The sequence below is a fragment of the Callorhinchus milii genome, unplaced genomic scaffold (assembly GCF_018977255.1).
Source record: "Callorhinchus milii isolate IMCB2004 unplaced genomic scaffold, IMCB_Cmil_1.0 Scaffold1, whole genome shotgun sequence".
Taxonomy (NCBI): Eukaryota; Metazoa; Chordata; class Chondrichthyes; order Chimaeriformes; family Callorhinchidae; genus Callorhinchus; species Callorhinchus milii.
In genome coordinates this window covers 65,691,852-65,704,171 of record NW_024704742.1, presented here as the reverse complement: position 1 = coordinate 65,704,171, position 12,320 = coordinate 65,691,852, and the positions used below count along the sequence as shown (strand labels likewise).

At 41.0% G+C, this 12,320-nt stretch overlaps 1 protein-coding gene across 1 annotated transcript; it reads left to right on the top strand.

The window, feature by feature from the left end:
• The first annotated feature begins 103 nt into the window (after window positions 1–103).
• On the top strand, window positions 104–8,737 carry cunh4orf48 (chromosome unknown C4orf48 homolog). Its single transcript, XM_007900381.2, has 3 exons — window positions 104–499; window positions 6,973–7,061; window positions 8,210–8,737. The coding sequence occupies exons 1-3, from the start codon at window positions 382–384 to the stop codon at window positions 8,279–8,281; spliced, it is 279 nt and encodes a 92-aa protein (XP_007898572.2). The 5' UTR covers window positions 104–381; the 3' UTR covers window positions 8,282–8,737.
• The last annotated feature ends 3,583 nt before the right edge of the window (window positions 8,738–12,320 follow it).

Below are 12,320 nucleotides of genomic sequence, written 5' to 3'. Positions count from 1 at the left end.
GGGCCCCAATGGGACGCGCGCGGCTGACCCCCCCCCCCCTCCTCCACGTTCCCGCAGCCGATTGGCAGAGCCGGGCATCAATCACGTCGCGTCGCCACGTTTTTTGGTTTGTCCCACCCACCGCCGCCGTCGTTGAGGGAGGGACGGTTGGGAAGGGTTTGTTTGAAAAACAATTAAGGGGGAGACGAGAGGGGAAAACACGGTTGTGTGTCTCACACACACACACATATATATATATACACAGAGACATTTAGATAAAAACACAAACACGTTCATCGGAGTCGCTGTGGAGTCTGTGTGAGAGGGAGCGGTTGTGTTGATCATAAAACCGCGGACTCTGTGTGTTTCTTTCTCTGTCAGAGCGGCGGCGTCGGGCAGAAGATGATGGCGGTGCGAGGCTCCCGGGCGCTCTGCTGCTCTCTCCTCCTCCTCCTCACCGTCTCCGGGGTGAGAGCAGCCGAACAGGACTCGCAATCCGGCACCGTGATCCCGGCCGAAAGTGAGTGTCCCCCCCTGCCCAGCCCTGCCCTGTCCAGCCCTGCCCTGTCCTGCCCTGTCCAGCCCTGCCCTGTCCTGCCCTGCCCTGTCCAGCCCTGCCCTGTCCTGCCCTGTCCTGCCCTGTCCAGCCCTGCCCGTCCAGCCCTGCCCTGTCCAGCCCTGCCCTGTCCAGCCCTGCCCTGTCCTGCCCTGTCCAGCCCTGCCCTGTCCAGCCCTGCCCTGTCCTGCCCTGTCTTGCCCTGCCCTGTCCTGCCCAGCCCTGCCCAGCCCTGCCCTGTCCTACTGGTCTGAGGCTCAGTGTCAGTTGGGCTCATGTGCACAATAACAATGTTACTTCAATTATTTTATACACACACATAATAATAATACTAATAATAATAATCCTTGCATTTGATATAATGCCTTATTTATTTAATAATTTAAGTTCTATATATAATTCAATAATTGCTTGTGTGCATTCTATATGTTTAATTTCAATTTTTGCCCACAAAATACAGTATATCCAGTGAAGCGCTTTGAGGCATCTCAAGGACGTGTTAAATCAGGACATAAGAAATGCTACACAAAAAAAGACATGTTCCATCTAGTTCGCCTTCCACCCTCCTGACAGTTGCATGCACATATGTTCCAAACTACCTATGTTATTATTGGATATAATAATGGAAAATCACTCTCATCAAATGCAAGGATTATTATTATGATTTGCCTATAAAGAGCATTGTTTATGTATAATTTGCATGTAATCTATGTAAACAGCAATATATATATGTAACATAAATATTGTTTGTCATTATATGACTTAAATGTTTGTATATCTATATAATATCCATCATGTATGTGTGTGTATATTAGATAATTTATTGTATCTATGAATATTAATATATTCTGTGTATATATTTAGATTGTGTATAAATATTAGTATACTTCTAAATTTTCTATATGCAAATAACATCATTCTGTTGTACTGCCTGGTATTTTAGAGCTGGGAAATGCAGTTACCAACAATGGCAATCCAATTGCATTAATGACATTTAAAATTTGCAGAATTTCTTTTCTCATGCCCACCCAACCTCTCAAATATTCCTTCTCAACTCTTGTTACTATGAGGGATTGGCTAATGCAAGGGCTATTTAAGGAGCAGCTTGATGCCGGAATGATATTGTAAAAGGATTGATATTCTGAAAGCATCAGATTGAAAGGACCACAGGACCTTCTTCATAATAAACACTCTGTAGGGCGTTTTTCACAGGAACCAAAAACAACAAAATTACATTTATATAGCGCCTTTTACGTCAGGAGGACGTTCCAAGGCGCTGGACAGACAGAGTTACAGACCTGAGCTGAGGGTTGGGGGAGGGAGACTGAAAGCACAGTCGAAGAGGAGGGTCTTGGAAGGGGCGAGAAGAGGGACTGCGGGATGGAGTTCCAGGGGGTGGGTGCAGAGTGGCGGAAGGCCCGCCGATAGTGGGGTGAGCAAGGCAGGGGACGTGAAGCAGGCCAGAGCCCGCTGAGTGGAGGGAGCGAACAGAATGGTAGGGGGTTAAAGGGTCGGAGAGGTAGGGCGGAGTTGAGGTCATGGAGGGGTTTGAAGGTGAGGACCAGGATCTTGAACTGTATCCTCTGTGTGAGGGGAAGCCAGTGGAATTGGGCAAGGATAGGGTCGTGGAGTCTGGTGCGGGAGAGGACATGGGCTGCAGAGTTCTGGATGATCTGCAGCCTGTGGAGGGAGGCGGTGGGAAGGCCGACAAGCAGTGAGTTTGCATAGTCGAGCCTCGATGTAATGAAGGCATGTTGAGGGATTTGGCGGCCTGCGGTGCAAGATAGTGTCGGAGCCGGGTGACATTGCGGAAGTGGGGGAAGGCAGAGTGGGCCACTCACTTGTTGGCCATATAAATATGGATCTATCACCATGTTCATGTTTATTTAAACCCCCTTAAGCTACTCTTCCTTTGATTCTTCACATGATGTGTAAACTAGTAATCTGCTATGTGGTAATAATAATCTGTTATGTGATAAAGCCTAAGGCCTACCCATTTAATATTATAATTGGTAATTTATTGTATATTAATCTATTCTAATGGTGTATTGCACCTTAGAGTGAAGTTATTATGCTTAAAATGTTATAACTTTCACACTTTTATTTCCATGGCATCCATCACTGGACAGTTGCAGTCCTGTGGCTTTTTAGATGTTGTTTGTGGATAGANTTTTTTTCTCCATGTTTTTCTACTTTGCCCATTCTATATATCATCTCTGACAAGGTAATAGGCTAGGAAACCCTTTTGGTTAACATCAACTTAAGATACAATTCCAGCCCATCATGGGCCTCCGATTTTAACGGCCTGTATACAGTACCTTGAACTTCAGAGATAGGAGTGCAGGTAAAAAGGCTATGAAAGGGGAAATCGGGTTCAGGGTTTTATATACGGGTCGTTGAAAATAAAGCAAGGAAGTAAGGTTAAATTTACGCAAGATATTGATTGCCCTTATTTGGAGTTTTGCACAAAGAAAGGACAGAGTCATAGAAAGGGCAGAGCATAAATTCACAATGATAAGGGATTATAGATAATAAGCAAAGGCTTAAAAATTGGGTTTGTTTCCACTTAAACAGAAAGGTTCAGAGAGGGTCCAATAAAGCTGTTTAAAATTCTGAAAGGTTTTGAGTGGATAGATAGTGAAAGATTATTTCTTGCTAGTTGATGGATGGTGGTAACTAGTCGGGGTTATCGGACTATGGAATGTTTTGTTACAAGTTCCTATTGACTCTGAGACAATAAAAACCTTTCAAAGGGAATTGGTTAAATATTTGAAAGGAAGAATATAAAAGCGCAAAAGCAGAGAATTGGGATTAGAGCAGTTCAGTTATCTCCAGTGTAGGGAATGCACACTGACCATTTTGGTTTCATTCAAAGTGTGGCACGCTATGTTATACAAACAAGAATAATTTAACACATATAGAACTATCAGTGTACAGTGGCATTTTTAGCTTTGTAGGAAACCAGAGTACATAATGCACCAGATCTTATAATAATAAGCCTCGTTCTTCTGCTCTGCAAACTCAAACTGAGCCTTCAGCTGCTATATCCTTCCCTCTTAAAACTTTCTCTCTTAACTTCTCCATCGCACTCCTCAATGACACCTCTTCAACCAATTGCTTTCAGCAATATCTCTGTAAAAGCACTCCCAAGATATCATGTAAAAAGGGCTATACAAATGCACATTAATAATAACTGAACATTTACATGTTTAATTAAAATTAAAAATTTTCAAAACACAATGAGTTTGAAAGCAGAATTTTATCAACTATCCACAGAGAGTTTGTTTTCTGGTAATATCCATTAGCAACAATTACTAGTTTAGGATGATGCATTTAAAATGAGAACTCTGTCCACTGGTATCTAATTTCAGGCGATGAATTTAAGATTATAACTTGGGCAATTTGGAAAACAAATTCTTAAGAGGTTTGTCAGAGTGTGGAATAGGGGGTATGGTAGAGGGCATTAGGTGGATTGGAGGCTCATGTTGAGAATAAACAAGGCATGCACTAATTAGGCTGAATGGGCTTTTCCATGCTGTAATGTTCTGTGTAATTTTGTGAATTGTCAGAGGTGCCTATTGGAGCAAACTCAATTGGGCCATTTTGGAGGCCACATAAGGGACAGGTATTACAGTGAAAGAGTCGTGAATTAGAATCAAAATATTGATGGCTTCACTGGGGCAGCGTTCTGCTAGGAAGTCATAGATTTTGATTCACTTGATTCATTTTATGCACTTCTTGCGCATGTTTGTTTTCAGTGAGATGGCTTAGAAAATAATTTAAACCACAGATCAATAAAACTCAAGATAAAGCCGATTTATGTGATTAGATTTGATTTCCTCGTGGCGTTTTTATCCATCCGTGGCGCCATGCCTCATTTTGTTTGTTTAAAAGGGTTTCAGGCCCATATTGGAGAATAGAAAAAGCTCTGTTGGGATTTCTATTTGATAACTCATTCTAGATCCAAATGCAGCAGCACATTGGGTTGTAAGGTACTGCTGCTTCCTCCACAGTTCCAAGCATTTATTAGTTATAGGTTTTGTCTTTAAGGTCTTCACCTAGAATTACCTTCACATCCTAGCATCTCTCTATCTCTGTAACCTTCTACTCCACTCATCGTATCTGCTTCGCAAACTTTGGCCTGTTGTGCATCTATGCCCCTACCCCAGGAACTCCTCTCTACACCCTCTGCATCTCCACTTATTTATCTGTCCTTAAATCCTGCCTAAAAACCTAGCTTTTCAACCACGCTTATATTCGCCTCCCATTTTTCCTCGCTCGGCATCCGATCTGGTACTTGTTACTTTACAGCATATTCTGTGAAGCGCTTTGAGGCGTCTAGAAGATGTGAAAAGCGCTATATCAAATGCAAGGATTATTATTATCTGATTGAAAATAATTTGTCTTCACCTATATTATTATATATTATACTTATTAAGCTTTCGAAAATCCTAAGAGTGAATCATGCAAATTGTTACAGTGCAATACAATTTACATTTACGCAGTGACTTTCACATCAGGGTGTGTCTCAAAGTGCTTTACACATTTGGCTGAGCAGCTGAGTAGGGTGGGGGGGAGGTTGTTGTAATGTTCCATATTTTGTTCCTTGCCTGTCTGTTTCAGTTTTGGGGTCCAAACCTTCAGCTGCTATTCCCCTAGTTTCTTGAGCTCTGTGATCAAATACCTATATCTTGAGTAGAACTACCTACCTTCAAACTTCTTAACCTATCTCTTTGACCCGCCTCCCAGCTTCGCTCTTTCCTCTCCTCTCACTCCCTCCATGAATCCGTCCAATTGGGTTTCCGTGCTGCTTACAGTACAGAAACTGCTCCGGTCTCGGTCACAAACGACATCCTGACCATGTGCGACCAGGGCTCCTTCTGCCTCCTTGACCTCTCCGCAGCCTTTGATACAGTGGACCATTCATTACTCCTTCACCGACTCTCCTCCCACCTCAAGCTTCAAGGTTCTGTCCTTGACTGGTTCAGGTCCTATCTTTCACACCGTCTCCACTTTGTTTCTGCAAACGGCTTCTCCTCCAGCCCCCGCACCGTCTTGTGTGGTGTTCCTCAGGGCTCTGTCCTCGATCCCCTCCTCTTCACCCTCTATATGCTCCTCCTTGGTGACATCATCCGCAGACATGGGGTAAATTTCCACATGTATGCGGATGACACCCAACTCTATCTCTCTGCCTCCACCCTGAACTCCAGGACTACTGGCATTCCTGACTGACTGCCTGTCCGACATCAAGTTACTGATTGCCAGACTCCGCCACTGCCTCACCCCTCAGGCTGCCGAAACCCTCACCCACGCATTCGTCATATCAAGGCTCGAATACGGAAACTCCCTCCTCATCGGCCTTCCCAACTCTTCCCTTCACAACCTGCGGATCATCCAAAACTCTGCAGCTCGTGTACTCTCACGCACCGGGCCCCGTGACCCCATCACTCCCACCCTCGCCCGACTCCACTGGCTCCCCATCCCCCAGAGGATTGAGTTCAAGATCCTCGTTCCTCACTTTCAATGCCATCCATGAGCCCCCCGACCCGCTCTACCATCGAGCTTTCAGCTTCTCTGCCCCCACACTCTGGAACTCCATCCCACAGTCCCTTCGCCTCGCTTCCTCTCTTGCCTCCTTCAAGGCTGATCTCAAGACCCTTCTCTTTGATCGTGCCTTTGATCGCCTTCCCGCCTCTCTGCCTTCCCTCACCCCTCCCCAATGCTCAGGTCCTGACACCTGACTGTTCAGCACTTTGGGACATCCTCCCGACATGAAGGCGCTCTATAAATGTAATTTTGTTGTTGTTGTTGCCTGGGTTAGAATTTTCGAACTGCCCTGCTTCTCATTCTGCTCGTTGATCCGAATCTTTCCATTAAATCATGTTTGAGATGTTATCCTTGGTGAAAGGCATGAATGAAAGGCAGCTTGCCATTTCAAGCTTCTACCAATGATGTTTTTTTGTTGCAATTGTATCACATTTTTAGATTAAAGTGTTTTTTTTCTTTCAATCTCTTCTCTATTTCTTTCATGTGACTCCTTTTCATTACCTTTTTGACTTTACATATACTGAACCTTTTTGTCACTGTTCCTTTCAATTCTATGCAATCTCTAAAAGGCTGAATAGAGTAAGTAAAGGCATATATCAGTACAAAATAAGTCTATTGTTGAACATGGGTTTACTGGCGCTCCCTGTGAGAGTAAAAGGATATTTAAGTGGGGAACAAGACACCATGGATCTGCACAGGCTCCATATGTTGGAGTGTGCACCTAAGCAGTTTGCTGCAGTCAGTGACTGGGGTTAGAAAGTGCTGACTGGAGCCCACCAGGAGAGCCTCTGTCTTGTCAATGTTCGACAATTGGGCCAAAAAACCTTGTTTATCTGAATCAACATGAACAGGTTTGACTTACATGTATTATCCTAATGTGCCTTCCACAGGCCGTCCATGCGTTGACTGCCATGCCTTTGAATTCATGCAGAGGGCACTGCAGGACTTGAAAAGGACTGCAAATAATCTGAACACTAGAGTAAGTATACAATGCTCACTGTAACAATTGGATACTTTGATTCTGGGAGTCGTGCAAGAAGTGGCCTGAGGATAGGATGCTTTTTGGTCGATAACTTCAAAATAAAATATAACTATTAAATGTCCAAAGAATACAGGATGCTTCAATTTCATATATAGCACCTAACAAAGATAAGATTTAAAATGGACAGCCCAAACCAATTGGATAATCCAAACCATTAGATGATATGTAGTTCCTATACATTAATGCAGTTTGAATCAGCAAAAAATAAGGATAAGGAAAGCATTTCAGTAAAAGTGAAGGATACTCTGCCCCTATTCTGTAGAGTTTCATAATCATACATCCAAATATTGGCAAATGCCAGCTTAGCTGCTGCGTTTATGCTATCGGTATGACAAGTTACCTCTTGCACCATCATAATCCCTCCAAAAAACAATAATAAATTGGTCATTTTCAATCTGCGACTGTTTGTGGGACACTGCTGTTCGCAATTGGCTGCGCGTTCGCTCACAAATATACAGTCAATTCACTTTACAGTATATTCTGTGAAGCTCTTTGAGATGTCTAGAAGACATGAAAAGCCTCATATCAAATGCAAGGATTATTATTATCTGATTGAAAATAATTTGTTTCACCTATATCCACTTCACTCCCAGAAATATCCACCTGAACTTCACCTTCATCCTACCTCAGAGAGAATATTTACATTGATGTTAGGGGTTTGATTTATTTTTTGATTTAGCATCTAATAAGGTTATGTAAAGCCTAAGCTAATTATTGACAAGGCAGTAAAATGAATTGCTCTTGATATATTCAATGTGTTTATTGATAGATTTGTATATTTAATTTTTAAAAATTGCAGAAAAGAAAATTTGCAGTAAAAGCTTAAGATTATAGAAAATGGCTGAATGATTAAATCCATTGAATTTGTGGCTATCTATTAATAAGTATGTATTGTATTTTTTTTAATGTGTTAAGTATCTGTACTACCTACTTTATCTGTGAATCTTTGTTTCTTCTAATCTTGAGGCTGTAAAATGACTTCCAATCCAGCCCAGGATGAAAGAGGCTGGCAATGTTTAAAATGAAATGAGGGGGGTGGGGGGTTGTTGATTGTATGATAATGCTGCCCTTTATGTATTCTACAGACTGAAGATCTGCTGCTGCGAGTGGAGCAGAGGGCTTTGTGCGACTGCCTGCCTTCAAACCTAGTTGGCTGACGGATCACAAGATGGTGCCATGATGTTCCCATGAATCCTATACTACGCGTACACAAAACCACTTGTTGAACATGAGAGTGTAGGTTAAGCAGTATTAAGCTTAGTATTTACGGTGAAAGGTTTTAATATACAGTATTTCAAGAGACTTGTGGAAAATAAAATAGATGAATTATGAAAAGCATTTGTTTTTGCGGGTCAGTATAAAGACTTTGTTTCTGCACTTTAGAAAGCATGAAATGTGATGTGGTAGAACCATCCGTATAGCACTTTATTATGTAGAGTTTAATGTTTGATTGCGAGTGGTTAGAATGTACTTGTTCATATATACGGCTTAACAACACACCCGTGGGAAATAGTCATGTGTACGATTGGTCAGCTGTGCGTATTGCAAACCTTTGTACCAATATAAACTTTATTCAGCAGTTTAAATAAACCTACATGGTACAGTTCTCCCTACGGGTTTGTCCTGTTGTGCATTTAAAGGTTGGTACCACGTGAAATTATATCATTATTCGCCAGCTTGTGCTGATACATGCAGTGCCAAGTAGATTTGTATCTGCTTTCTATTTAATTTTGCTTCAATTCTCATTACCATGATCATCAGTCAAAATTCAAATTAGTGTAACAATTTCCTTTCTCTTTGATCATACCAATATAATTTAATAAGTAAAAAACGGCTTGGTCCTGTAATGGGAAGATGGAAGAGTATGTATTCTGGAAGGATGAGATCAGATGGGCTGAGTGACCTTCTTCATACAAACCAATCTTGTGATCTTCTGAAAATGGATTATGGAGTTCTGAGCTCGTCTAAGTTAATGTCCCAATGCATGCTTGAGGGTGTGTCAGCCTAACATGGTTGAAAGCACTTTTGCTTCTGAGTCAGAAGGTTGTGGTTCAAGCCCCATGTTGGACTTAGAACTCATACAGTCCAAGCAGCCATTGCAATGTAGCACTACATTGGGGGTGCCTTCCTTTGGATGAGATGTTAAATTGTCTGCCTGTTCGGGTGAACGTTAAAGGCACGATTCGAAAAGAGAAGGGAGTATCTCCCAGTGTTCTGGACAACAATCCCCCAGATAAAATTAGTCATTCACTATACCCTTACGTGTAGTGACTGTATTTCGTGGGTGAAATACACATGAAATACAATTTTATCAAAATGTATTCACAAAATTAATTTACTGTAACGTACTAGCATTCACAGTAGATTTGCAAAATTATTTGATCATTAAAATTTCTTTCCCACCCCTTATTTTTCCTGGTATATTTGTAATTTATTATGGAATTTTCAATAAAATGACCAAACCCTACAGGGGAAAAAAGAGTGCAATGCTAAACAATGGGAAGCAATTTATTGTGACCCTGGAGCATTGTTAAAAAGATCTTAAATCCTTCAAACCCAAAAGGTCTTATTGTCCTACATCTTGTGGATTATGAAAACATTGTATAACGGAGTTGAGAAACACCTCTGAAGGAAAGAGTTAGCATCACAGTCAGAAAAATTACATCTCCAAGAAACCCCATCACAGCAAATTGCAAGACATGGGAACCTCTAACTACTATCCTACATTCTATGCATCACTTCAATTATACAGCATAAATCAAAATTGTGGAGGCACAATAAAAATAATTCACAATAAGGTGAAACAAATTGATTATCCCATTATTTTCATTGCAATGGATAAACAATTTCTATACCTCTGCAGAATACTTTGGAAAGGACAAGATATTAGACTTGGAGAGAGTGAACTGAATATGCTAGTTATAAAAATTGTCTTGGGAGTAGCACAGCAATGTAGGCATTTTTTGAGATAAAATAACTTGTTTTAAATCTAATAATGCACAGATACTAATGTTTACAGATATCTAGTCTCTTGTCTGCTTAATAATGCCTCACTGCAAGGCCAGGTTTATAAATGTTAACTGCTGAAAACAACTCAAAACTGCACTTCCATTGAACCTATCACATGTGAGAGCTCTATCTCAATGTCAGGATTGTTAGCTATGCTAACACCAGATTCTTTGGTATTTTATGAAGCTGAGTATTCATTGCCCATTTCATGACTAATTTTCCGTGTTAATGAGTCGCCAATGCCTATTTCTGCAACACGTCTTTATCAGCAAGAAATACCTTGTCCAGGATTCTACAATGCAGCACTTTGCTGTCATTAACATTTTAGCTACTACATCACTTTATTATGCTCACCATTTCAACCCTTAAACCATAACTAAGTGCAAAATAGACCTCGTCATTACAGGCTCAATCTGAATTTGAGTCGCTTGTCTATTTTCATTCATTGGAAGTATTTCTGAGAGGAAAATGGCTTCCAATGAATTCACTGCTGTATTGCGGTCGAACATCCAGCCACTGTAGGGAGTGGGTGCAAAATCATATTTCCAGTGGCCAGAGTCTGACAGGTTACAGCACAAGCCTCGCAAGCCAGAGGACCTGGGTTCGATTCCCATGCTCCTCACACTTCTGTTTACCCAGCAGAAAGTAGGAATTCGGGTTAGTCAATTGGCAGATTGCTTTTCTGGGGGTAATAATCTCTTCAAAAAAAAATTTCAAAAATGTAATCCACAACTGTTTGTTGACAGTGCTGTGTGCAATTAACTGGCACATTTCATCCACAAAATAGTTAATTAACTTTACGGTATATTCTGTGAAGCACTTTGAAACGTCTCAATGATGTGTAAAGGCGCTATATCAAATGCAAGAATTATTATGATGATGCACTTTCCGGTTATCAGCAAGTCTCTACTTGCAAGTCCTGTACATTGGATCTCAAAATTATCCCAACTCCTCTAGTCAGTGCTCCGAGATGCTACCCCACGTGAAGGACATTATATAAATACAAGTTGTTGTTGTAGTTTTGTGCCTTGGAGATGCAAAATAATAAGCTGTGTGGAGTAAGGAAACGTGACAAAGATTTTGTCCTTCATGGAAATCAACATCGGGTCCTCTCGCTTGCAAGGCGAGAGCTTCAACCAATATGCTACAGGACTCCACAAAGGAAGGATGCTGCGTTTTGTGGCTGCTGGCGTTTAAAAGGTTGCTGCACACATAAGTGCAGAAATTGTCAACTGGCTTCCAGCCACAAAGATCCTTGAGCTTTCTATGATGCAAGAGAATTGGCAGAAAACAAGCCAGACTTAAACAAAACAATTGCTGTAAATAAGAAGCATCATTATGTACTGTAACATTTAATAACTGGCTACGTATGACTTCATGAATATCTGAGAAATTCATTTTAGGACTGAGAGTTTCATTTGTAAGCTTCTGCTCCCTTATTGGTAAAAGGATTTTTTAAAATAAATAACCGTGGACAATTCCTTTGTTTGTAACAACCGCATCTAATACAGTACAGCAAATTGACCACAGGAGGTCACTCTAATTCCAATGGTGATTCAGGTACAACATGTCGTCAGCTCACTTGTTCTTTGATCACTATACACTACTTTTACCCATTACATTATAGCAGATTCGGCTCTACTGATTATCAGTATTTTTGTAGAAAATTATGTCCTTTGTTTCAGTGGTGTGCAGTAGATTTGAAGCGTGATGTGCTATGCCATGAGTAGTGTATATTAAATGAGTGCGATGTTAAATCAAGGTCTTTCTGCCTGTTTAGATGGACATTAAAGATCACATGGGACTCTGAAAGAAGAGTGTTTCTCTTGGTCAACAATCATCAAAAATAAAATTAGCCATTCATGGCTGTTGTGCACAAATTGGCTGCCATGCTCACCAAAGTCACTCCACTTAAAAGTATATATTGTGAAGTACTTTGAGACATCCTCCTGACATGAAAGACTCTATATCAAATGTTATTATTATGCGTTGATTCCTCATAAGTATACTATGAATATAGGAATGTGAAAGAACAGAAAAGGTTACTTAACCGAAAGTTACAAATATATCATCTACATTACTTTATTTCTCATAAACTTCAATTGATTTTGTTTGCCAAATAGCTACGGAATTCTCTCTTGAATTTGGTGACATAAGCTGCATATTGGAGTGGTCTATTCCAATTAT